Source organism: Alexandromys fortis, unplaced genomic scaffold, assembly GCF_014885135.2.
Source record: "Alexandromys fortis isolate MF-2015 unplaced genomic scaffold, M_Fortis_MF-2015_v1.1 scaffold_185, whole genome shotgun sequence".
Taxonomy (NCBI): domain Eukaryota; kingdom Metazoa; phylum Chordata; class Mammalia; order Rodentia; family Cricetidae; genus Alexandromys; species Alexandromys fortis.
In genome coordinates, this window is record NW_026068094.1 from 1,421,366 (window position 1) to 1,448,891 (window position 27,526).

Here is a 27,526-nt window from a genome sequence, read left to right on the forward strand (position 1 = left end):
CATAGAGGCCTTGATGCTTCGCCCAGGCAGTGCCACGTATCAGCCTTTAGTTTTACGTTTCAAGAAGATGTTTAATGTCTACAACGAAAATACTCTGTATTACAATCAGTACTCTAGTAACAAAAGCATATGCAATAAAAATTCTTCATGAGACAAAGCCAGCTACTACGGTGTTCCATGTTCCAGACAGCATCCAAGACAGCTCTCACAATCCCTACAGCCACCCTCCTGGTGTCACCTTTGAGAGTTAATAGTTCACAATATTTAAACCACATCTGTTTAAAACAAGAAAGATCTCGCACGGATTCTCCATATCATCAGCTATATAAGGTAAGTGCTCTCCTCTCTCTCTCTCTCTTGCCCCTCCCCCCTTTTATTTTGTTCCTGTTCTCAGAATAAAATCAAAAGTTTTACTTTGTATCTGAAGGAAGCCACTACAAAGGATCCTTATGTCTACATAGGAGATTTTAACCAAAAATGGAGGAAATTGGAAATTCTGGGAAAACACCATAGGATATACTATTTAGCTACTTGGGCCAGGAGCCAGAGCTAAACATCACAATGACATATGTTTTCAGTCTTCACCCACAACTGCATTTTAACTTCTGAGACACAAATGTTGCTTAAGAGCTTTGTGTGTTGCACAGCATCATAAAAGCAAGAGCATCTAACAGGAAAACTCATGGCGAAGGATGTAAAGACAAGAAGCATGGGCTCAGAGCTGAGCATCCTGCTCTTTCAAATGTGGTCCCCACATCATCCTTGCAAAGACCCAGGGGTGAATTCTCCATGCAGAAGCTTGGGCTGCCTAAGTTTCCCATATCAGAAAATATGTAAGTGGATGACCAGCCTGGTCTACAAGAGCTAGTTCCAGGACAGGCTCCAAAACCACAGAGAAACGCTGTCTTGAAAAACCAAAAAAAAAAAAAAAATGTAAGTGGAGGTTTGGGGGTTCTTGTTCTTAAATTCTCATGTGTCTATTTTCTTTTCTTTTTTCTTTTTTAAAACAGGATTTGTTTATTTCGTGTATATGGTGAGTTATCTGCATGTATACCTCTATGCCAGAAGAGGGCACCGGATCTCATTATAGATGACTGTGAGCCACCATGTGGGTGCTGGGAATTGAACTCAGGTCCTCTGGAAGAGCAGCCAGTGCTCTTAAACCACTGAGCCATCTCTCCAGCCCCGTGTCTATTTTGTTGCATGTGAAACTGACAGCATCCTCAAGAGTCTGAAGGAAGCAAAAACAGAGGGAATATGAGCAAGATTGAGGAGAGAGGGAGAGATCTGCAGGGAAGGGGAAAGGAAAGAAAGGGTAGGAGAGAGGAGAGGAGAGAGGGAGGAAGAGAGGGAAGGAGGAAGGAGAAAAAGGAGGAACATTAAGGATTTGGTCTCCTCCATGTCACTATCATTTGGACTGGATAATTCATGGCTGTGGGGACAATTCTGTGTGTCACAGAATGCTCAGCCACAGACATAGTCCTCTACCCATTAGATACCAGCAGCCACCCCCAGCCACCAGCTGTGACAGCCAGAAAGGTTTCCAGAGCACTGAGTGTCCATCCATTCCAGAGGAAGACCACCCCCGGTCGAGAACCAGTCGTCTACATTAAGCAAGGTCATTAGAAGAAGAGAGGGCAGGTGTGAGAGGAAATTCCCTAGACCACACAGACAACAAGCACCTGAGAGCTGACCGGGGAGGATGCCAATCCAGCGCACATCTACCGCTTTCCTGACAGCGGGTGAAAATGGTATTTCCAACAGTCTTAAAATCTGGCAATCCTCGCTGGTTTTCTTCATGACAACAGATATCTGGAGTTGAGAAGCGGTCACTCACTCAATTAGAGACTGGACCGTCTGTGCTTCAGGGCAGGTGAGCTTTGACCAACTTCCCTAAAGAAGCCAGGGATGTTGCAAGAACAATAGAACATATTTATATCTAAACTTAATCATTTCTTGGGGGTTCCAGCTTGCTATCAGGGACATAAACACACAAAAGTACGCAACCTGGGCACGCACAGCCCCTGGAAAGAGTCCCCAGGTTACGATAATTATATCATCAAGTTTACTACTAGCGAGACAGCCAAGTGCTCGCCACACCCGAAGGGCGTGCACACGGGCTGACAAGCACACATCCTGTATGCTGCCTCCCTCATAAAAAATGAGTAATGGCTGATTTCAACATTCGCTCTCACATTAAACCTAAGTTGGGCTTTATACAATAGGCTCTTTAGCAGCCATCTAGTAAAAGGAATATTTGTTCCTGTGATGAGACGGCCTTCCCACAGCTCACAGCTCTTCCTTCCAGATGTGCGGCCGGGGTGCTTCTCAGGCTCAGCTTCCTGATGCCACCACCTGGGGGTAACAGGTGCACAGCCCTGCACTTATCAGCTGTCAGGGGCACCTCTGATCCTGTCCCAGGAGTGGGGGCACCGGGCCCGGCCTGCTCAGTGTATGCTCACAACTGACTCCAACACAGAGACACCCATGGTGATCACCAAGGCCACCTTACCTTACTGGGTGCAGTCCCACCTGCGGTATGCTCCACCTACAGGCTTTGGTGTCCATTTCTGTCTAAACCGTCCTCAAGCCTGGCCAGATATGTGTGCCTATTACTACCCCACTCTTGCCTGGCCACCGAGACAGGGGCTGAGGATCTCTGTCAGTCTTGGAATTTCTGCAAACACAGGTGATTTTCCCACCTGAACTCACTACCCTTCCCCACTGGACCTGGATGACGATCTGTCAGGAAACCGCGGACTCTGACTGAGTGAAGCCTTTATTCCACTTGGTTCCTCAGCCACATCTCCATCTGTGTCTGCTCAGCTTGGCTTTGCTTTACCCCATAGCTTCCTTTTCTAGAACCTTTGCTCTTTCTACTTTTGAGGCAGGTTCTTACGATGCATCTTTGGCTAGCCTACAAATGCTATGTACATCAGGCTGGCCTGCACATGCTATGTAGATCAGGCTGGCCTTGCACTGAAAATCCCTGCTTGTTTCTGTGAGTGCTGTGATACAGCCACCCTACTTCATCCTCTCTTTTTCACATTTTTTGGGGGGATTTAATTTATCTGGGCTTTTATTTTAACTCACCACCACTTCTCACCTTAAACTTAATGCTTAAGCAGAACCTATCAGACCTGGCTGGAATTCCCTCATTGGCAACACCAGCAGTTTGTCTGAAACATCCTCCATGATGGAGACAGAAGCTACAGCAAAGACGCAACAAGGTGAAGGAGCTCACATCACCTGAAACCCGTCCTTATGGAAAGAGGAGGGGCTAGCCTGTTACTCAACATATTATCTTTAAGCTATCTCTGGTCTACACTAATGTGAATAGCAGGCCAAGACACAGACTTTTTGGAAACTGGACTTCAGAGTTCTCAATCTTCTTACTACTGTGATCCTTTAATACAGCTCCTCATGCCGTGGTGACCCCCAATCATAAAACCATTCTGCTACTACTCCGTAACTGTAATTTTGCTACTCTTATGAATTGTAGTGTAGATACCCACATAGGGGTCGTGACCCACAGGTTGAGAGCCACTCCTATAAAGGGATGAACATCAATGTCATAGAACTTTGATAAAGTACTTCTTTTGGAATATGTTACAAGACTAGTTTAAACATCAAATACCTTTTGCTTTTAATAACTATTTAACTAATCTTTGGGAGGGGGCTGGGTTTATCTCCGTAGCCTGTGGGCAAGGAACCGTGTTTCCGTCTACTCACGCAGTAGCGTTTATTAAGCCGGTGTTCATGCTGCACCAGAGAGCACTGGATCTAGGAGAAGAGGGCAACCCCATCCTGACAGCGTGCGCGAGCCACTGGTATGAACGCCTGCAAACAAATAACTACAGCCAGCCTGCTCCTGCTGAGACAGAGCCTGGGAAGGCCAGACGGGACCAGCCGCTCTGTCGGAGGAACCACAGCCTTACTAAGTTATATAGAAAGAAGGACATTTCTCCCCGTGTGGAAACCATCTGAGGAGTGAGGGCTCTTTTGAGCAGGGTTTGGGGTGGTGGCAGAGACATATCCACACTGGGGAAGATCGTGTGGGCCATTTTAGACTGTGTGCCCAGAGGAATAGCCAGGAGGTGGTGTGCAAGAGTTCATAGGGACTCCAGGGAAAGCAGAGTGGTGTTAGGGTGTAGTGGTGGAGGTGAGGCAAGGACATGGAGGACTAGAATCAGGAAAGCACCCCAAAGTCGGCATGGTGACAAGTTTTAGTGGGAAGAAAGTTATTACAAACTATGTGGAGTAGAATAATTGTCTCTGAACACTTGTTCCCCAGTTGGTGGCACTGTTTTGGGGGGCTGTAGAGCTTTTAGGGGTGGCACCTGGCTAGCAGAAGATGGATACTTCTCTGAAGAGTGCGCCAGACTCCTGGTTCCTGCTGCTGTCTGTCTGAGTCCTGAACTGCTGTGACCTACACAGCCTCTGCTTCCCGCTCCGCTGCCATTGAACAAGAGCTCTGTGCCACACCGTCCCCACCACGGTGGCTGAGACTCCTGTAACCATGAGCAACTACATTTTCCCTCCTTATCACACCAAGCCTTTCAGGCAAAGCCACGCAGAAGGAACTAATATGGTGCTTTAAAGGCATTTCTTTCTGATCCCCGGAGCCCAGGAGGATGTCACCTCACATGGCAACAGAAAGGACCACATGCCACATGCCAGCGAGCATAGGAAGCACCAAGAATTGGGGGCGGCAGGCGGGTTCTCTCCTCCAGCCTCCCCGAAGGAAGCCAGCCTGCTGCTGCACCGACCTGAGCTCAGTAAGACCCAGTTTAGATTTCTAAACTGTACATTCATATGAAAATAAATTTTCATATAATTTTGTTTAAATCAATAACCTGGTGGTTACTCGTTGTTGCAGCAATAGGAAGAGAATACACATAGGAATCTGAGTACCTTGCTCTTGGCCTTCTTATGCATCTGGAGCAAATGAGAAGTTTTTGTTGGAACTGACTGAGACGGCTCCATCCCTCAACTCATCCATGTTACCTTAGCAGAAACAGCACCTAACAGTGGAGACAAAGCCATGAGGGCTGGAGAAGGCCCTGCCTATGTGGAAGGTCCAGGCTACCGGTGACAGAATTAGGGCCGTTCTCAGGCATGACTCAGAGCCCTACAGAGGGCAAGGCAGGGACAGGATGTGTGTTTGGGGAATGAAAACAAACCGGCAATGTGCTTGGTCTGGGGAACCTGTTCATGATGACCTTAAGCCAAAGGGAGGTTTCGGGTTTCATTAAAGAAAAAAGAAATTTAAAAATTGGAGGAAAACCAAAACAAAACAAAAATGCAAAGTGGAACTTTGAGTCAGTCAATCAAGCGAACACTTCCTTTAATTTCTCCTTTTGCTTTGGATCTGGTTTTCAACTCCAGAGCATTTCGAGCAAACAGATGGAGAAGGATTTCTCCCCCTTCCCTTATAAAGCAGTTCAAAGCCAACCATCCTATGACCAGTAGCATCTGAAAAAGCTTAGTGAGGTGACTCAGCCATCTCTGCTGAGAGGGGATGGAGAAGTGGGTCAAGGGGTTACTTCCTGGGGAACAAACAGCCTAGGGAACCTACTCAGGGACTCAGAAGACTCTGCAAGCCATTCATCCCCCTTGGCCCTTACTGTGACCAAGGCTAGGTAGGTAGGGACAGGCGGTCACCCCCCACCTTCTGCTCCTTCTCGCCTCTCTAAGTATGTAAACGTTTCCTTGTGTCCAGCATTCAGGGTGAGGACACAGAGTGGCAGCTCCACACTGCCTGTCTATCTGGAGGGCGTGCATGCCTTTGAAGGTGAGAGGACTGCTTTGTGGAGCAGTTCTTTCTATGTGTGTCCTGGGATGACATTAAACTTAGATCACCAGGCTTGACTTCAGGAGTCGCCATCTTGCAGCTCTTGAGGACGAACCATCTACAGCGCCCCCCTCACTTTCTCAATTCTTTTCCCAGCCTGACTTGCCAACACGGGATGCTAAAGTCTTGCCAAGTGCCTCTTCTGACTACTCGAAGCCCACCTTTGTCTCTGAAGACAAACATGCAATCCACATGTTTGTAGCATGTGGTTACAAATTTTCAGATCCTCAAAGCCATGGTTTACCGAGACACAACACCATGAAGCCATGTTTGTAAGAGTACATCAGTGTGTCAAGGAAAAGAGAAATAAATTGACTCAAAACATTATTTTCAGGGTCTTTTCCAAATGCTGACCATGTTCGTCAACAGACCTTTTAGAAGAGCAAAGCCGTGTTTCTGCTGGAGCCACTTTTATTAGCTCTGCTACTTCAGCTTTTAAGAAGCTCCATGTCAAAAGATAGATCGTTCCTTTTCAACCTGCAAATCAAGTGCTCAGCAAACATCTGTGACTCCACCTTTATTCCCCCAGGGGTGACAGAAAACGACTATCACTATAGTGAGGACGTGTTCTATAATTCCATATTACTAATATGCACTGCCTTCACACCTTGCTGAGGGTGCAGTGTGAAATTTCACGTACATATAGTACGCAGTGATCAAATCCAGACCCCTCTTTGCACCCCGCTCCCCTCTCAATGTCTAGAAATCATTACTCTATTCCTCATGGTAGTAGATTCCATATATGAGAATGTGTGACATCTGCCCATGTCTGGCTTATTCCACTTAACTATAATATCTTTCAGCTTCATCACTCTGCTGAGATGAGAGGATCTTATTCTTCTTTATGGTTGAAAAATACCCACACTTTCTTTGTTCACTGTCTGTTGATGAGCAACTAAGCAGACTCTATTTCTTAGATATTCGGAGCAGTTCCTCCGTAAATATTACCATGCAGGATTCTATCTATCTATCTATCTATCTATCTGTCTGTCTGTCTGTCTGTCTATCTATCATCTATCTGTCTATCATCTATCTACTATCTATCTATCTTCTATCTATCATCAATATCTATATATTTGTCTGTCTATCATCTCTATCATCGATCGATCTATCATCTGTCTATCATCATCTATATCTATCTATCTCTATTTGCTATCTATCTATCATTTATCATCTATCTATCATCTCTGAATCATTCTATCTCTCTACTTGCTATATATCATCTATCACCTCTATCTATCATCTATAATCTATCTCTCTATCATCTATCATGTCTATCATATATCTATCTCTATTTGCTATCTCTCTATCATCTATCTATCTACCTATCATCTGTCTATCTATCATCTCTATCTATCTATAATCTATCATCTGTCTATATCTATTTATCATCTATCTATATCTATCTATATATCTATCTCTATTTGCTACCTATCATCTATCAATCACCTATCTATCTATATTTCTTTCTATTATCTATCTCTATCTATCATCTATCTATCTATCTACCTATCTATCTTTCTATCATCTATCTTCTATGTATGTATGTATGTATCTATCCATCCATCATCTATTATCTCTTTCTCTCTCTCTATCCATCTATCAATCTGTGTCTATCTTTGTGGTTCTAGGAATTGGGCACAGAGCCTGTACATTCTTTATGGTGCTTCACCATGGAGCTACACCCCGACTTAGGAGATCTAATTTTAGCACTTTGAGGAACCTTCATATTGTTCATTGCAGTTGTCATACCAGTCATACCAATTTACATTCCCATCAACACTATATAAAAGTTCAATTTTTTCTACAGCTTTGCCAAATTTTTAAATACCCAATCTACTAGGATGCTAGTTACTGTAATTTACTTCTGATTTGTAATTTCATCATGACTAATAATATTTTTATGATATGTAATAATAATAATCATGACTGAGTATTTTTCCATGTATATTTTGGTCTTTTGAATTACTTCTTTTGAGGTATCTATTCAAATGGTTTACCCTTCCAAATGCCAGATTACATACTTATTGTTAAAATGTTCAGGTTCTGGATAGCAACTCTTTGTGAAATGAACAGTTAGCAAGTATCTTCTCCTTTTTGTAGGCTCTCCCTTCCCCCTGCTGATTGTTCTCTTTGTGATTGTCCTTCATGCACTCCACTGATTGGTTGATTTGTGATGGAGAAGCTTACTTCTTTGTCTTTTAACAACATTTAATTACTGTATAACCACTGCATTGCCACACGTAATTTAATTTAGGCATGTTGCCTCTTTTTGTATCCCCCTCCCCCGTCCATTAGTTTTCTTTGTTCTACACAGTTTACTATGATTTTCATGACATATACATACAGGGTTTCATCTATCTTCATGAAATCTAGGATCCACAAAGAAAGAAAGCATGTGGTAATTATCTCTAAGAGATTAACGAGTTTTGCTTAATACGATTGTGTCCAGTTGCATGCACTTTCTTGAAAATGACATAGCTGTAGGAAAGTTTCATTGTATGCATACTAACATACATTCTCCTTATCTATTGCTTCACTGATGGGCAACTCAGCTATTATGAAAAGTGCAGCTATACACATGGCTGTGCATGTATCTCTACTATGCTGACTCAGAATCTTTCAGATAAATATCCAGGAATGATTGCGGCTGGATCCTATATCAGATTGCTTTTAACTTTTCCAGAGACTTCCATGCTGCTGTCCACAGTGGTTGAGTTCCTTTGCATTTCTATCAACAGGATTCCCTTTTGTCTATGGACTGGACAGCATTGGGATTGAGAGGAAATGGCACACCATTTCCTTCATGCTCACTGGACATTTATACTAGATACTTTAAGAATCATCTGTCAATTACTGGCTCATTTACTGATTGAATTTTGGCTTGCTATTGCATTTTTTAGTTCTTTAAATATTCGATATATTAATCTTCTGTCATATACACAGCAAGTTTTTCTGTCCATTATACAGGCAATTTTTTCACTTGATTGTCTTCTTGCTGTATAGTTCTTTAGCATCATTGAATCCTATCTGCCAATGGTTGGTATCAGTTACTAAGTGCCATCCTTTCATATGGCATGGATAGAGGTTTATATTACAGTTTGGTTATGAAGTCCATTTGGACGTATACAGTTGACAGATATCTTTTACCTGCTCAAACATAGAACAGAGTATTATCTTCAGCTGATTTGTGCTTCCATACTGTGTTAATAAAGATATGTGTGTTACCTTTAAAAGTCTGTGTGTTTTCAGGAAAGAAAAGTACCAGATATCAATGAAGACAAGCAGACAAGGTGATCCAGCCTCACAGAATTCCTCTGATACTGTTTCCTCAAAAATCTATGTCTAGAACGATTTCAAAGCACCTAGCTGATATGGTCCAGCCTCATAGACTATTCTAGACAGGGACTTCAGATAAACTCTGCACTTTCCCATCACACAGAGGCTGGACAACAGCTAGCTTTCCAAGGACTTGACCATTATCTCAGTTTTCTCAGGATCCCCTAAAGACGCCATCTCTCACAGACAACAGGAAGCAGCCTAGAGAATCTGACACCCACATTTCTAAGAGGTGGGTGGGTGGTTTGGGGTCAGTTAGTGGATTATGGATGTTTATCATCATTTAAGGGGGGTGGTTGAAAGTTGTTATTGGTCATGGTCAGGCAGGAAACTAAACAAAGCAGATTAGATTAAGGGATCTTTTTCTGAAAAGATAAAGAAGAGGAGATATAGTGATGGCAGGATAAAAGGGTATTATAGAATCTACTTTCAAACTAAAAAGAAACTCTTAATCTCAAACATTTTTACATTGGTATGGATATTTTGCATACTGATACGAATTTAAGGTTATTTTTGTTTAACATACTGTATATGTTTCCACTCTTGTTTAAGGTAGTATACTGATACAGTTCATTTAAAATGTAATACATAGTTCTAGTCCTTAAAAGCTATTATTATAAACTACTTAGGGTAATTAAAAATAAAGGTTAGTAGTTAGTCACCTATAACAATCAAGTTATAGTCATGTTAGGTATCTTTTCAAGGTCAAACAGATATATTTTACAAAGATGGGTGATCTTCAAATACTCTAGAGATCTACAGAATATGACCTTTAAGATGTTTTAATAACATAAGACTTTTTATGACAGTGAGACACGTCTGTTCCTGGAAGCACTACTCTACTTCAAAGAAGGATGCTGGGCATTAATTAACCTCTACATGGAGTTTGTTTTCATTTTGGAAAAGTTAGTCACTGGGCAAAAATACTGGCCCTGACTGCTGACAGTATCCTGTCCAAATTGGATGAGCAGGACACAAATGTTGACTGCCAAACTTTTCCAAGAAAAGGTAGAACAGTCCTTCAAGAATTCTTTCTTTACAGGAAAATTTGTCAAGTATTCTAGGCTTATAGGTCAAAGATGAATGCTCCAATTTTGCAGAGGAACTTTGTGTAACAGTCCAGGTAGACAGGTGTTTCAGTCATTTCTAAAGTTTTGCAAATTGTTTGTTTTGCACTTCCTGTTTACTTAGGTGCTATTTTACTCTTCTCAGGTCTCTGATGGGGTTGAAGACTAGATAGCTGTAGTTACAGTTTTCCTTGTTACCAAATGTAGAGAAGAAACTCACAAAAGAGATGTAAAATGTAAGATAATAAGGTTGAGAGACATAAAAGCTTAAGTTTTTATCTAAGAAAATGTTTTAAGGTCTAAAATGATATTTTTAGTATGGTAATCCAAGTTATTGTAGAAAATGATTTAGGTACAAAACTTTGAACTCACCAAGGTAGAATAGATAATAGAGTACTTTCTCCAAAGTTGCCAAATACAAATGAATAGGACATTGTGAATGTATTATTACCTGATAACTGTTCTTATTATATACAGTTTTACTATGGTAGAGTTAAAATCTTTCCCTTTATATTTAGACAAAAAAGGAGGAAATGTTGCAGGATATCTGATAACTCTGTTTTATTTTGACTGGTTTAATAAAGAGTGAATGACCAACAGTTAGGCAAGGGAGGTTAGGCAACACTTCTGGGAGAACAGGAGAACTCCAGGTCAATCTAGGCACATGAGAGACGTCAGCGAGGTGGACGACAGGTAAAAAGTCACGTGCAGATGAATAGAAACAGGTCAATTTAAGTTCTAAGAGCTAATTGGGAACAAGCCTGAGTTAGAGGACAAACTTCCATAATTAATAATACATCTCCATGCTGTTATTTGGGGGCTGACAGTCCAGGAAAGTCTGACAAAAAAGTCTCATTACAGTGTTCAACAAAGGCAGAAGAAAAGGACACAGGCATAGGCTGGGGTAACATGCCTGAGGCTACAAGACTAGGAGGGACACGTGGGACAGAGGTTTCTGTCATCCCTCTCATAGTGGCTGTTCTATCCCAGCTCTTGGTAAGGATCTGTGACATGGTCTCAAATTCTCCATCTTCCCTGGCCAGCATCACCCTCTTCCTGACTCCTAAGAGTTTCTCTGTCATATGGGCAGCCACGTCACACTAGCCAGGAGCAAACTCATTCACCAAGATAAAAGGAGAATAAAGCTGTACTTTATTACATTTTTCTGAAGCGATTTTATTTCTTTTAAATACGGAATGTGCACACAATACAGGATTTTGATGTAGCATAAAATTCTAAGGCACAGGGGGCTGGAGAGATGGCTCAGTGGTTAAGAGCACTGGCTACTCTTCCAGAGGTCCTGAGGTTCAAGTCCCAGTACCCAAATGGTAGCTCACAGCAATCTATAATGAGATTTTGTGCCTTTTTCTGGCACGTAGGTGTACATGCAAGCAAAACACTGTATACATAATAAATAAATATTTTAAAAAATTCTGAGGCACACAGTATATGTGGTAGTGACCCGGTCTTCCTACTGTAGAGTCCATTGCTTTTCTAAAATAGATATACAATCCATAATCCAGACATACCCTATTTTACAACCTTAGTTTGTTCCTGCTGAACAACATGGTGGAGGTAGGTCTGTATTAGTGCATACAAACTTCACTCGGTTTTATTAACAGAAAACTACTGGTTCCAAGTCCTTTACTCTTTCCACTTCTTGTGGTGAAATGCTACCATTTTACAGGATTTCCTCTTATATATGTTACTTTTGACATTAAGAATCCATTCCTATATATCTCTCTATATGTCTCTAAGGAGGCAGAGATGATGATTATCATCTATAATTTTGTGCAAAAAAAGGAATCTTTTTGTTTGGGTTTTGGCCCAAGATCCAATTCTTGAACCTTAGCAAGCTATAGTCATGTCCTTTAAATTCCAGCCAGGAAATATTTCCCCGTGAAAACATGTCACCATGAGAACAGAACTTAGTTTTTGTGACTCTTTCGACACTTTAATTCACATTAGGCCACCTTTGCTTCCAGCAGGATGCAGAGTCTACTGATGTTACAATTCATATCAAGCTGAGCCCATGACACTTACCTCCTAAGTTCATACCAGCTTGAAGACATTTCTGGAGTCTGCATGCAGGACAGTTCTTTCGCCGAATCTTATCAATGATGCAGTCATTCCTTCCAGCACATAAATAGTTGTGTTGCCCTGATTTAATAATAAAGAATGTTAAAATAACAACTACCAGACTAGAATAAAATGCTAGCAAGTATAATCAGAATAGGGTTCTTGTCTCTTTCCTGCTTTGACATTTCTTCCTCAACACAGCAGGGCAAACTGGGTTTGTGGAGAATACAGGCAAAAGGCTGGCAATCTAACACCACCAAGACTTGGCTTCCCTGTATTGACACTCTATGTCAAACAGATTCTTCCACAGGAAGAGGAGCTGCCTCCTTCCACTATTTGATTTTGTTAACGGCTGCATGTGTTCTGCATTTCCATCCAACATTATAAGCATAGGCCAGATTGCAGCTTCGAGTTGCAAAGCCCACTGTGCTGGTTGGTCTTATGTCAACTTGATACACAAAAAGTTTTCTGAAAGGAGGGAATCTCAATTGAGAAAATGCCTCTATAAGATCTGGATGTAAGGCATTTTCTTAATTAGTGATTGATAGGGGAGAGGCTAGCCCATTGTTGGGACCATCCTTGGGATGGTGGTCTTGGGTTCTGTAAGTAAGTAGGCTGAGTAAGACATGAGGAGCAAGCCAGTAAACAGCATCCTCCAAGTCTCTGCCTTAGCTCCTGCCATCAGGTTCCTGCCCTGCTTGAGTTCCTGTTCTGATTTCTTTCAGTGATGAACAATGATGTGGAAGTGTAAGCTGAATAAACCCTTTCCTCCCCAACTCACATTTTTCTCTGCAGCAATAGAAACCCAAACTAAGACACCTTGTTACCACTGATGTATACAATTGCACTACAAAGACTTTCAAAATCACACTAGGTAATCTTCAACCACTTCAAGGATCTGTAGAACATGGCATTTAAATAACTTAGGGTTCTGTTACATGAGACACGATTGCTCCTAACAGCACCAATTCCTGAGAGAATGTTGGGCACCAAAATCACTATACTTGGAGTTTGTTTTTTTCTTGGCACAACTGACCTTTGGGCAAGGAACTGACAATACCTCAACCACTGATAAAGTACATGATATCCAGAGATGGATAAGCAGGACACCAGGAAAAGACTGTCAAATCTTGCCTAGACAGGGTAAGACGGTTCTGAAAAATTTCTTGCCTCTGAAAATGGTCAGTCAGTCACACTAGGCCTTAGCCAAAGTTGGTTGTTTCAACGTTGCAAAGGAGACTTTAGGTGATTGCTCAGGTAGCTAATTGTCTCTGTCATATATTGCTCGCTTTGGAAGCTGCTTGATTGTACTTTCTGCCTGCTCAAGTAATATTATGTCCCTTCTCAGGCTTTCAATGGGGTTGAAGATTAAATAGTCATAGTTATGACTGCCCTCTTATGATGTAACCAAGCCATTTCCTATACAAGACTTAGACTCCTTAGGATAGAATGTTTATTAAAACATTTAGCATACATTCCTTGCTTAATATTATTTATATTGGTTGTAATTCTAATTATACTTGATATCTGTTCCTAGTGTAAAAAGAAATCATACTAGGAAATGTTGGTCTTTCTCTGTGGGAGCCCACCTGAACTAAACAAATCCCATGTGGGCACAGCACGGCCTCACAGAGGGACACCTACTGGCAGAACATGGAATAGTAGCCTAGCTCTAGTACTCATTTAAACATTGACTGGATGTCCAGGAGGCACCATATACTTCTCAAAGCAGCCGAGGATACTACAAGGAATCAGGTAGACAGAAGACTCTGCTGTGCTAACTTTCATCCAACAAGGGGAAGAAGAGACAACAGATGTGGTTGTCAGATAAATGAACAGCAACAAGACAGTGTGTGCTGGGAGGCAGAGGAAGGACATTTTCTCCTCGTGGGGAGGGTACACAGGAAGTCCTCACAGCAAGGTTATTTTTAAACAAAAATGTAAAGGTCCTTCAAGGTACGTGCAGGGACACCCTGCCAGAGAGGAAAACAAACAAGGCAGAAAACGGGTACTGGGCAGGGCAGGTTTCAAGAAGAGTATGGCGGTCCAGGGCTATCATGAGCCTGTTTGGAGGGCCTTGGAGGCCACAGTATCATAACAGCTTTAGCTGTAACTCTGGGCGATAGGAGAAATCTTGAGAACTTGAAGCAGGGCCACTCTGGTTGCTGTATGGAAAACCGACTGCAGTGGATTGAGGACAAAGGCTGGCGATCTATGTGGATGGGATGCAGTTGTTACATTTAGGGGAAGGAAGACAGTGGCTTGGGTCAGTGTGATGGGGTAAAGGCAGCCAGATTCCAGATTCTTAGATCAGCTGAGTTGTTGAGCTGAAGACTTAGATTCTAGACGAACCAACTAGAAAAATGCCCTTTGGAAGTAAGAAAGAGTGGAGCGTGCTTTGAGCAAAGCGCCTTGCTCTACCAGGCAGATTTCTGCCGGCGCCTGGCACTCTGTGCCTTTTACATCACACAAGAGCGAGTGCGCAGCCACGGGCTTCATCTGCGCCTCACAAGGAACTGAGTCAGCTTCAAAGTCCGAAGAAATGATGAAATGTAATTTTAATTTATTTCAGTTCACCAAGGATTTACGGCTGTAAGACATTTGCATAAGGTATTGGTCTCATGGGGTGCAAATTTCTTCTCATTTCTATAGATTGGTGATAAAGGTAAAGAAGTCTCATTGGTATATAAGACTGAGCCAGAAATGGTCTCCATCTTCCATGTGCACAGAAGATTTTCTCTGGCTGTTCTTTTTAGGAGTGGATTTCAAAGGCCAGGATGAATTTATGATCAGTATCCTTTAAAGATACAGGATCCTATAACACCTGCAGAATGGTTTCCCTCCTGGGCTATGTTCTATTTGTTGCACAGGACAGGAGAATTGCAGAAAACTACTGCAGACATCTTACAATAGATGGCAGACAATTCTGTTATATACTTTTTAGTTGTGCAAACGTTGGCAATCTGTAAAATTTAATTACAATTTTAAAAAATGTGCATGGGTTTTGTGAGCATATCTATCTGTGTTCCACGTGTGCCCATGGTACTGGATCTTTTGGAACCGGAATTACAATTGTGGTTTCATATGGGTGTTAAGAATCGAACCCTGGTCCTCTGGAGGATCAGTCAGTGCCCCTAACCACTGAGCAATCTCTTTAGCTCCAACATTGAAAATCTGACTTGCAAGGATACAAATGCGTGATTTGTGCTTCACCTTAGTCCCTATTACACCAACAAGAACAGACCAAAACCACGAGGATGGAGTTGGATGGCTTCCGTCCTGTTCATTTCTCTTTGAAAGCCTGTTCTCTCAGCTAAGGCAGCTAATCCAGAAGAAGTCACAGTGCAGGCTATGTGGGACAAAGAATTTCGACAGACATACTAACACGGGCAGACAATCAGAATCCATGCTTCAGACACTTAAATCTTAAGGTTATGTGAGTGGAAGTAGGGGTGACTGCTACAGGTCCCCACAACAGTTGGGAAATGCCTATGCAAAAGTAAGTAGCTGTATAGCAGTCAACATATAGAGAACCAGAGGGGTAGTTCTGGGCTAAAAAGAAAGCTAAGTGGCTAAGAAAACACACGTGACTTCTTACTGAGCTGCATAGCAATTGTGAGGGCAGTTCTGCATTTGAGCAGTGACATAACAGCCTAGAGTAGCCAAATATCTGTACTTATGAACTTTGCGGCAAAGGGTTGTGGCAAAAACTTCAAAGGTGCCTAGGAGTGATCAAATGCAGGGAAACTGCCTACTCTAGGCAAGGTCTTGTGGTTGACTAGCTCCCCTAACCCCCTCTACCAAAGCCTTGTGATCCATGTAGTATAAGATGGCTAGAAATAAGCCAAGCAAACAAGCCTTAATCTTACCAGAGCAAAAACACAGGCTTTGGAACTGTTGTAGACTACGGAGATCGAATGAAAAGGTAGGGTATAGGAGGGGTATGAGACTCTAGAAATGACCACGGGACACCAATTCAGTGTAAAGCACAATTTAAGGATGAAAGAGGTGAGCAGGTATATCTCAGTAGCTGCCCACCAGAGGGGAGTACAACTTGCATCCTACAACACTAAGGAGACACAACGATTTCTGACTTTCCTTCGAGACCCCAAAAGGTTCATGCCCTACAAATGGGATATTGTATCCCACAGTTAGGGCAAAATAGATTCCCTAAAAGTGAAAAGCAAATAAAACAAAGGCTCTACAAGTTCAAGGTGATTGCCAGTGATTTAATTGACTTCTAGATGTAACCAGAGATTGTCTGTTCATTTCTGACTGCTCAGACCTGAATAATCACACAAAGCTATATTAATTACAACACTGGCCAATAGTTTAGGCATATTCTCAGTTAGCTCTTATATCTTAAATTAACCCATTTCTATTAATTTATGTTTCACCACGAGGCTGTGGCCTATTTGGCAGCTACATGGCATCTCCTTGACTATTCTCTCTCTCTCTCTCTCTCTCTCTCTCTCTCTCTCTCTCTCTCTCTCTCTCTCTCTCTCTCTCTCTGTTCTGATTTCCTGACTGGCTATATTCTGCCCTGCCATAGGCCAAAGCAGATTCTTTATTAACCAATGGTAACAAAACATATTCACAGCATGAAGAGGAAATCCCACATCCACTAGATTAAAATTAATCATCTTTCAGGGAACTATAACAAAATGCAGAATCTTTGGAATAAGCCAGACTATGATAGGAACACACAGACAGAAAAATATTAGCCAAAGTCGGCAGAAAAGAAGAATTAAGTGAAAGAACCTCACAAATTACCTAAAGGCTGGAACTAGAAGCACCTGTGGGTTGGAGTGTACACAAGAGATGGCTCGAGGGGTAAAGAGGTGTGGTCAGCGAGATGGAGGTGTAAACAGTACGGACAGACAGATGACAGTAAAACAAAACAGAGTGAAAGCTAAGAACGGAAATGTGTAGGATTTAGAATTATCAAAATACTGGGTATTCAACAAGAATGGATCAAATGAAATTAAATGAATACAACCGGAAATTGTTTAAACTAAAACACAAAGAGAAAATAATTTAAAAATAAGTGAGTGGAACATCAGCGGCACCTGGGACAACACGAGTTACTTAATGCATGTGTAATTAGAGTCTCAGAGCAAAACAGAGGTCAGATCAGAAAACCGTGTGAAGATGCTCTAATCTAGTTTCTTAGTGCCAAAAGTTAGATAGGAACAAAAACTGAAGCATGACACGGTCAAATGTCTGAAACACAAATATAAAGGTAAAATTCGTAAAACCAGTTGGATCTGGTGGCGAAACTATATGCTCAAGAGGAACAAGGCTGAGGGGGTAACTGCTTTTGATGGAAAGACTACGGCCAGAGTTACTGATGACTGACAGCTGCTCTGAGAGGGAGGGGTAGTTTTCTTTAAGTGTGGCCCCTGGGAAGTTGCTCTTGTTGGCTGCAGATGGCCACGTACTCAAGGGTATACACCCAGGAAGAGCTGGGTGTCATTGAAAATAAGGCACCAAATTTATAAGTAAGTATGAGTTAAAGAAGAAACCACGTGGTAAACAACTGAATATTTTAAATTTAGTAACAATGGAAGCTCAACAAAAACTTGGATCCAACTAAAGCTGTACTTAGTGAGAATATTTTTAGCTTTATCTGCTTAAACTAGGAACATATAAAATGAAAGATATGAATCTACTTGTAGAAACTAGAAGAAAAGAGAAACTGAATTCCAAATAAATAAACCATGAGATAATAAATGATAAGAAAGAGATAAGCAACCTAGGAAGATCCAAGCCAGTTGTCCCTCTGTTGATTCATGTCAGGCCACTGTAGGAGCTGGAAATAGGCTATTCTCAATCCAGTACCACAGAGCACCTTGTGAGTCTCAAGGTGAGAGTGTAGGGTCTGACTCAGGAAATCTATCAGTGCAGTTCCCATCCGGAGGGGGCAGAAACTGGAAGCAAGAGTGGGAAACACACGGGGTAGGGGGTGGGGTCCTCAGGAATATGGAAGAGAGCACACAGATTTCAGTCTCGGGAACGAAAGTTCTAGCAGAAGCTGTGACCATTTCAGTGTACTGATTTTTATCTTGCCAAATTGAGTTTTATACAGTTGAAGGCTATTTACGCAGTGCGTTGTTTTTTAATTTTTTATTTATTTTTTTTTTACTTTTTAACTATTACTAAGAGTAACTAGTGGGCAAAATTCACTTCTTTGTTGAGGGAGATGTAAAGATCACTGGTTATTTCAATCAATAATATAACCCATGATTTCCAACTAAGTTTGTAATCCTACACAACCTGTTCCACCAGTGTCAATACACTATACACACCTGCACATTCAAGAACATCTACAAGACAAATAATTTAAAAAATTATAGGAGAATGCAAAAGTCCTGTAGTTTTCTAATAGATTTTATTTAGCTCTCATAAAATTGAGGAAATTCTGTTTAGTCAGATAGCTCATAATAGATAGTGTAGAAGACTATATATATATATATATATAGCAACTTATTTCCTCCATGACGTAGAAATATATGGGTTTTCTAAAATGATACACACACACACACACACACACACACACACATATATATATATATATATCCATGATTTGACTACTCCAAAATGCTCCCTTGTAGATTTCTGTTCAAAATGTATAGTATAGTACTTTGCCAAGCACTAAGGGAAATGGTCCGTATGCTAATGAAGAAGGTAGAGATGCAGACACCAGACAGCCTGGAACACTGATGCCCACAGATCTGGAAGAGTTAGTCAATGAACAAATACTGCACTATTAGGCTAATACGTGCACACAGCACATGGAACTTGCAAGTTAATGCAGTATGCTGTGGAGACACAGACCCAGAGTAAAGCATGTTCACCCAAGACTCCTAAGTAATCGGCTTACAAATGATCCACAGATACAAATACATTTTGCTCCTTTTCCAGCATTCCACCCCAGAGCTCCCCCATATGTATCCAATAATGCAAAGAGCTCTAAGGAAGTATGGAAGCTCATACTGGCATTGGGAGGTAGAGATAAAGGGATCCAGTCTCCTCTTTAGGGCAAGTGTGAGGTCGGCCTAGGCAATAGGAAACTCTGCCTAAAGTCCTTTCTTTGTTTAAAGGAAGGAAGGAGGGAGGAAGAAGGGAGAGGAAAGGAAGGAAGGAGAAAGAAAGGAAGGAGGAAGGAAGAAGACAAGTTTTGAGGATTTTCAACGAAGTCAGCAAGGCAGCTTTCTGTTGTTGAGTGTTTATGGAGACTGCTGATCTCCCAGGAGAATTGCTCAGTCTGTGCTGCCCGAGGCTGTGGCAGTGTTTGGGAGGAAAAACAGCCGTTAAGGGTTCCAGAGGTTTCCAAGGTGAGGGGCACTCTGGACAGAACACCAATGTGCTGATGTCAGGAGGCAAGGACAACACAAATTCAAAGGCTGCCTGGAAAACCAGAACCCAACAGAGCTCAAAAAGGAAACCAAAGCAAATCACAAAGCTGAGTTCAAAAACAACAGAATACAAGCTTTTGTTATTTCTGTATTGTTTCAAACTATAAAATTGCTTTTAACTGTAGGATAATTTGGGAAATGTTTAAAAGGTAAATATTGTTTCAAAAATTCCTGAAAGCAACAAAAGTTATCTTTGGCATTTTTTAAAATACAAAATCAAGAACCAACTTTGTGCTATTCTTGACTTGGTGCCAAATGAGAAAGGAGGATTGAGGGATAGGAGGGTCTCAGAGACTCGATAACACAAGAAGAGAGAAGCAGAAGACAGAAGGCAGCAAGGAGGACCAAGCAAGGAGAGTGGTATAGCCAGAGCCAGGGTTCAGAGGCTGCCTCAGCCACAGAGGAGCTGCGCTAGAGTGCTTCACGCTTCGGAGTCTTGGCTTCCTGACCTATAACATGGAGACACCAGTGACAACCTGGTGAATGGTGATGTGGGGTCAAACAAAAAAATGCATCAATAAGAAGTGAAGAATCCGGCCTGCAGCAGAGACTCAATAAAAGATTAAATTAAAGAAATTTAAACAATGGTAGTGGAGTTGTCATTCATCACTGCTCTGGGTAGCTTTCCCCCCCTTTGTTTTTAGTAAAGTGAGAAAATTCAAACAGCAGCTATCTCTTATTTAGATATAAGTGAGCAGCACGCTCGCTGCAGGGCAGAGCATCTCCCCGAGACTGGCCTTGAGGTGGAAAGGTCCCACTTGACAAACACTACTCACGTCTGACCCCATCTTCAAGTTTTACCTTCCTCCAAAAGCCAACAAGGAAGTGAGAGTGTTAAACTATATCCTAAGAGTAAACAGAAGACAAAAGTCCAACTCTCCCACCTGTCTGAAGCTAGGATAAGAAGGAAATTCGGGCCCAGGACCCGAGGGTTCTAGAAAGTACTAACTTCCTTGAGTTGCTGTTTTGATATCAACTGTGTTTTCTACTATTCCTCAATACTTTTCAGTGTAAGAGGGTATGTAGGTCAGATACTGAATCCCTTGAGGTCGAATAAAACATGAGCCCAAAATCAGTCTTTCTCTCTTACACTAATTACCTTGGATATTCTGTCATGGTCACAGAAAGCAGACTTATATCCTCTTGGATCTCAGACTCACACATGTACCTGTTCTGGTGGAAGCTTTGCCCCAGCCACTGGCATCCAATACCCAGAGTCTGGGAAGTTCAAGTGGAAGCACCACCTCAAGCCCCCTCCCCCATCTTTCTCCAAACCTGCTGCATCTCAGAAAGCCTGCTAAATGATGACCTTCTCCCCTAGAGATGGTATTTAAACTGCCCCCAGAAAACAAACACGTGGTTTTCTGGTCTTTTTTTCCTGTCTCCTCTCTGGGGGGAGGAGAAGGAGGGCTGGAAAATCATCTGCGAGCGTTTTTATTCATTAAACTTGGGTTTTTTTTTTCTAATTTGATTTGATTTGGTCTGGTTTGGATTGTTGCATTGGCAGAGAGGCTTATTGGGGTGCAGAAACTTCAGTAACCCCCACTCATTGCCTCCAAAACCAACTCTACTACACTCACGAACCAAGTGATTGTCCTTATCTGCCAGGAAGTCTTCCTCAAACTTTAGAGTTTCCCCTTGATTGTTCTTTACAATTTTAACACTACAATTAGTTACATGGGAACTCCTAGAACAACCTTTGCCTTATACTCTCCTTCCTCGGTACCATTTTCTATCTTTGATTGGTAAAAGTGTCCCCATAATTCTTCCCTTGGAGATTTTCTTGAGTCCCGTCATCTCTACTCGCATTTTCTCCAGTTAGGTCAGGTACTCTTGGCTTGACTTCTAAGGTACAGAGGTGAGAAGCTTTGCTGCATGAAGTGCCTTCACACAGTTATTTTGCACCTCTGTTTCCTGATCTGCTACATGGACTATGGAAGGACCACCTGATGGTCTGTCCTGAGACCAGGATGCCACAGAGGCCACGTGGCCCCGGGGTGGCACGCAGAGGTTAAATGAATGCCTGACACAGTTATTGTTGCCATCATCATTCCAGCTATTAGTTTTTTAAAAATTACTATTAGTTTGAGTTTATTTTTAAAAATGTTCAAACAATGTAATTAATTTCATACAATGTATTTTTTATATTCTTTCCCTTCCCCCAGCTCCTCTCAGATATTTTCCTCTATATGTATTCAACTTCATGTTTTGTTTCTCTTTCTTATTAAAGAGAAGTTTGAGGGAATAAAATAACCCCACCAAATCAAAACAAGAAAATCACATTAAAAAAAAAAAACAACTTTGTGTTGGCCAACTATTCCTGGGGACAGGGCCTGCCCTGGAATATGGTTGCTAGTCACTCCACTGAGGATCACTGACACTCCCTGCCCCAGTAGGTACCAATCACAAACAGCTTCTTGGTTGGGGTGGGACTTCAGACTTGAACTTGTTCAAGTTATGTGTCTGACATCACAGAGCCTGTCAGTTCATCATCAGTCCTGTGTGGCCTCTCCAACTCTTTTCATTGCAGACATTACCATCTAGTATTGCTTATTACCACGACGATGCCTGGCATTAGACCACCTGTCTGCAATGTCCCTCTTCTACACCAAATGTTTTCTAAGCTTAAAAACAAGAAAAACAGCACCTTAGCTAGGCATAATGGCATAGGCCTTTAATCTCAGCACTTGGGATGCGAGGGTAGGTGGACCTCTTTGAGTTTGAGGCTAGCCTTGTATACATAGTAAGTTCCAGGACATCCAGTTCACAAAAAGACCCCATCTCAAAAGCAAACAAACAAAGAAACAACTTAAAAATGTATTCTTCTATAGACCTTGGTACACACACACACACACACACAAAAGCAAAAGGAGAGCTTCTTTGGTTGAAATGAATATGAAAAAGGCTGTCTTCTGTTGGTCTCTGGCATTGTCTCAGGAGAGATTCTGCTGGACATCCCGAGACCCTTTGGGCCATGAGCCTTCACAGAAGTGTATCTATGTTATAAGATTTATTTAGTACAGTGACGCTCTGGACCACAGATCGGATCCTGGCATTGTTTGTATACATGCCTTTCAAGGTCCTATACGAGCTACTCTCCAAACCAAGACTGTAAGCACTATGGTTACTGGGGGAGGGAGCCCTGCAGGAACATGGAAGGGAGGTGGACGGAAGAAGCTCAAAGGCATGCTCAACAACGCCCCCTCCTGTCAGCAGCAGTAGCTACATCTTGGATCAGAGACATAGGCCCCAATGACTCTAACTTATTTTTATTGCTGCTTCAACTTTTGGTGTCTCAATTCTACTATTATTAGTATGTGTCACTTATTTTAACAACATGAAAACATCAGAAGTTAGTGTCACATTCAGATACTGAATGATACTGAATCATACACCCCAAACTCCGAGACGTTTACAAATGACAGACGGGTGGAACAGTGTGCAGCCTGAACCATCCTGCCCTCTGACCCCAGCTAAAGATGGCCGGAGACCAGCCATACATGTGACAGATCTTCCCCATGTCTTCCTTTTGACTTTGGGAAGCAGTTGTGTTGGATGAGTTCATTCTTTATTCAGCAGTTATCTGTGGATTGACACATGCCTCGGTCCTACCCATGTCCTGCTTGACTCATTGCTCCTCAGTAAGCCTGGCTTCTAAGGAAGGTGGTACACGTTAATAAAGAATGAAATTTTCAGGGGACAGTAGACATAAACACCCCAGATTCTAGCAGCTTCAATGCCAGCATCTACAACTACAAACACCTTTTGGATTCGTGGAGTCGGGGGAGCTTGGTCTTGACGCTTGCAAACAGACACTTAGCCAAGCAGGGGACCGAAGCAATTCCACACTGGATAAAAAGGTCCCAAATTGCATGCATTAGAAAAGCCACCATCTGTACATTACTACCCTTTACACATAGGGCTTAGCTGCAGGAAGGGAGAGAATACTGAACAATTGCAAGGCTGATCTTGTAACTGACTGGGACCTCATGCAGAATCCCAGAGATGGGAACCCTTGTGCTACACCTTTCACGTTTCGTTCCAGTGGGTGGAAGATGCATGGTGTCACACCTAAGGTCTCTGAATAAGGAGATTCAAGGAGAATATCTGGCTTGCTTGCCTCCGTCCATATTGTCCATATCTTTCCCTCTGAGGAGAAACCTCTCTCAGAGAGTAGGTACACACCTCCTGGGTTCTGGGAAGGTCTGCCCTGACACAGTGGAGGCCATGCCTGTGTCTCAATTCCCAGGCTCAGGTTGCAGATTCTCTTTGCTCTCACCACTAAGTCCTATCCTTCAACTTACTTAGCCTCGCAAAAGGCTGATATTTTATCTTCCGCAAGCCACTCCTTTGTTTTCCCGTCTGCCCGGAGTCTGGGTGGGGAAATACAGCACTATTTATGAGTCTCTTAGAGATTAAGAGAGCTCCTGGAGTCCCATCGGAACAAGGGACATGGTTTGGCCAAACCCGAGTCCTGCCACAGGATCCTGCAGTGTGTCCTCTGCTCCTGTCCCCTTCACTTTGGGTTCCAGTCCCCATAGACCTGCTACAGTGGGAACGCGAGACTTAGGGTTCAAGCCTCTTTACAGCTGAGGCATGGCTTAAGCCCTTTCTGGTGTCGTTTGGGTTGTCCTTTTAAAAAACAACAACCTTGTCAGATTTCACCACCAATATCGTCTTCTTTTATATTAGTTTACATGTTTATTGTGTTATGTGAAATAAGTAGAATTTTCTTTTCCTACCTTAAGGCTACAACGGAGATTAATAAAAAGATAACCATTCACAAGGTAGTTTAATACTTAAGATATTCAGTTGAACGATTATATGTAATTTGTTATAGTTCAATGTCAGTAAATCTGAGGGCTGGGCTGCTGGTGCCATTCATTAAAACACGGGAACCAAGAGCGAAAGCATGCTCCCAGACTCACTAGGAAGAATCCCACTCAAGCACCGTGGGTACTCTGACATGGCCAGCCCTCCCACCTACCACACCATGGCTACTCTGAGATGAGTCTCCTGCTTTCCCACCGTGGCTACTCGGCAATGCCCAGACCTCAAGAGCAACATTGTTCATTTTCAAAACCAGCATTCACTCTCAACTCCAGAAAGGCAATTTAACTAAACCCTTTTTAAAATTAATTTGTTGCTTAAATCTCATTTTCGTTTTGGACAGCTCATTGTTGTCCTGCTTGAGGGACTTTCTTCCAGCTGACAACTGCCCGGCAACAGCAGCCCAAGCCTGCGGTCACTATTTTGGGCTCCATCACATGTCACTTACATAACCTTGTTTAACCGCTCTTGAACTGGTTCAAACAACCTGGAGAAGAGATTAGGGCAGTCCCAGCAACTCCCTCTCTGTAGATTCTGATGGGCGATTTCCCATCCCCCATGCCATCTCCAGTGTGCTGAGGTGGGGAGCAGCAAGAACTGGTTACTCATTCCCAGAGCCAAGTAAAACACCAGGTAATTAACTTCCTCGGCTCAGTTCAAACCAGTCTGGCCCGCCCACAATAAACCAATGGACAATGATCCCCTGCTGCTGAGCTTTTATGAGCGAGCCTGGATTAACCCGCTTTAAAACTCCAGGGGAAAGCATCATAGGCTGTCTCTGCCACCTTGAAACAAGCCCTTTCAAAGTTACCTTTCAGGACCCTGACTTTAAGGTGGGGATCAGGTTTGGGCTTATGGCTCAGGAGTTTTTAACCAAGGGGAGTAAACATAAGGTTCCTGGATAAAACTCCTTCTTAAAGTGAAAGGTGTTAGCTTTTCAGTGTGTGTGTGTGTGTGTGTGTGTGTGTGTGTGTGTGTGTGTGTGTATGTGAGAGAGAGAGAGAGAGAGAGAGAGAGAAAGAGAGAGCTCATTATCCTGACTTAGATTTTAAATATCTTCTTATAAAAGATAATAAAGGTAAATATATGAAGAAATCCAAATGATGGAAGATTTTTAGCCTAAAGAAAGAGTTGTCATGACGGATGGTAAGAGAAGTTCCAACAAGAAAAATAGTAGTGTGTGCGTGAATATGCATGTGTGTATGTGCGTATGTGTGTGCACATGTGTGTGAGTGTGCATGTGTGTACGTGTGTGCATGTGTGTACGTGTGTGTGTGCGTGTGTGAGTGTGCATGTGTGTACGTGTGTGTGCGCGCGTGTGTGAGTGTGCATGTGTGTGTGTTTTTCCCAGGCATGAATTACAACCTATTCGCATCTCTTACTAAGACTTTGATATCTTTGGACTTCACTGTACAACAACATCTGTTGTAGAGATAAGTTTGAAAGTATTCAGGGTAGTGGGAGAGAACTAACATTTGTTGAATTCTCATGTGGATAAGTGCTTTAAAAATCATATACTTTAGTCTTTATTTTCAATTGTTGTGAGGGAATTTTGAGACCAATGAGACTGTCTCTATTTTGCCAATTAAGACTCAACCATGCAGCTACTTTACCTGTTATTCATGCTTGAGGCTCTATTACAATACAGATTCTTCTCTGAACCCACACATACTAGATATATCCTCAAGACACTCAGACCTAGAGGGCAAAGTGGCACTTAGACAGAATCCATAGTGAAAGTCTAGGCTGTTTTGTATAGGATTTAGGGAGACAAACCATCACTAAACACGCTGACGCCGAGAATCCAGGTGTACTGCAATTCTAATGACACCACACAAAGGTCGCTAACTCACACACTGGCACGTGTACCAAGTTTTCCTGGTCTGAAAGAACCTCAGTACCCCAAGCTTCAGAGGGTACAGGAGCACAGCACTGCAGGAGTGGAAAGCCCTGTGTTGATTTCTCCACAGTCAGCTTTCAGATACTTTCCTCGAAGCCCGGTCAGCTCACTGCCTGTGGTTTTGAACATTGAAAGGGACACTTATTCAAGCTCCTTGATTTCGGATAACCTTTGAAAGCATGAAGGTTTTGTTTGTTTGTGTTGGTACGTTTTTAACAGTTTAGTGGGTGCTCTTCTGTCCCTTTGGCCATCATCCTGTGAGCCTCAGATGAAGGTTGATATTGGTAATAGAAGACAACTATTTCTTAGACATCTATTTTAATCTAAATATTAAAAGAAGAGAAAACACTCAAACCCTATGAAAGCATTTGTCATGAAGTCTTTGACATGTACACATTAAACTGGACCAGTGTGGAATACACGGAGTAACACATACGGAGGGAACAAAATTCAAGAAGCCACATGGTGGAAAATGTCTCCCTCCCCTCTGTTCCACCCCTAGTTCAAAGCAAACACTATTATCATCTTCATGGTATCCTCCTGAGACTCTTTTTTAAATGATATATGCTTTTTAAACCACAGTAAATATGTTCTGTTTGGGATGTGATGCATTGCTAGTTTAGTGTGTCTTCTTGTTCTTCTATTAACCCAACAAAGGGTTTCTGATTGGCTATTACATGTCAGTTCCTGTGATCAACTCTTGGTGGAAAGGTGACTAGACAGGAACTCTGGGGGGCACTGGAGGTTCAGGACAAGATGGTGGCTGCTAAGCAGATTAAACCCTGGCCAAGAACAGTACACACTATAAGGACATAGGGAGGAAGGAACTATCTTTGCCTCAGACACAAGGAAGGGCCACAGGAAGAAAAGAACATTAGATTTGTACCTTGAAGAACATTTTTCTGGATATAAAGGGAACCAGGAGCTTTGAACAAGAGACACAATATATTTTAAAAGAAGGCGTCATGAAGTCGGGGTGGGGACGCTGAGTATGACGGCAACTGAGAGATAAATGTGAGTCTGTGAGGACATGCTGTGC

At 42.3% G+C, this 27,526-nt stretch overlaps 1 protein-coding gene across 8 annotated transcripts in view; it reads right to left on the minus strand.

Moving 5' to 3' along the window:
• Positions 1-27,526, minus strand: part of Nr3c2 (nuclear receptor subfamily 3 group C member 2) — a 311,648-nt gene that overhangs the window by 79,595 nt on the left and 204,527 nt on the right. For all 8 annotated transcript variants that reach the window (XM_050123201.1, XM_050123199.1, XM_050123200.1 and 5 more), the window contains one exon: positions 12,304-12,420. In XM_050123201.1, coding sequence (XP_049979158.1) covers positions 12,304-12,420 — 117 coding nt within the window. The remainder of the gene's footprint in view (positions 1-12,303; positions 12,421-27,526) is intronic.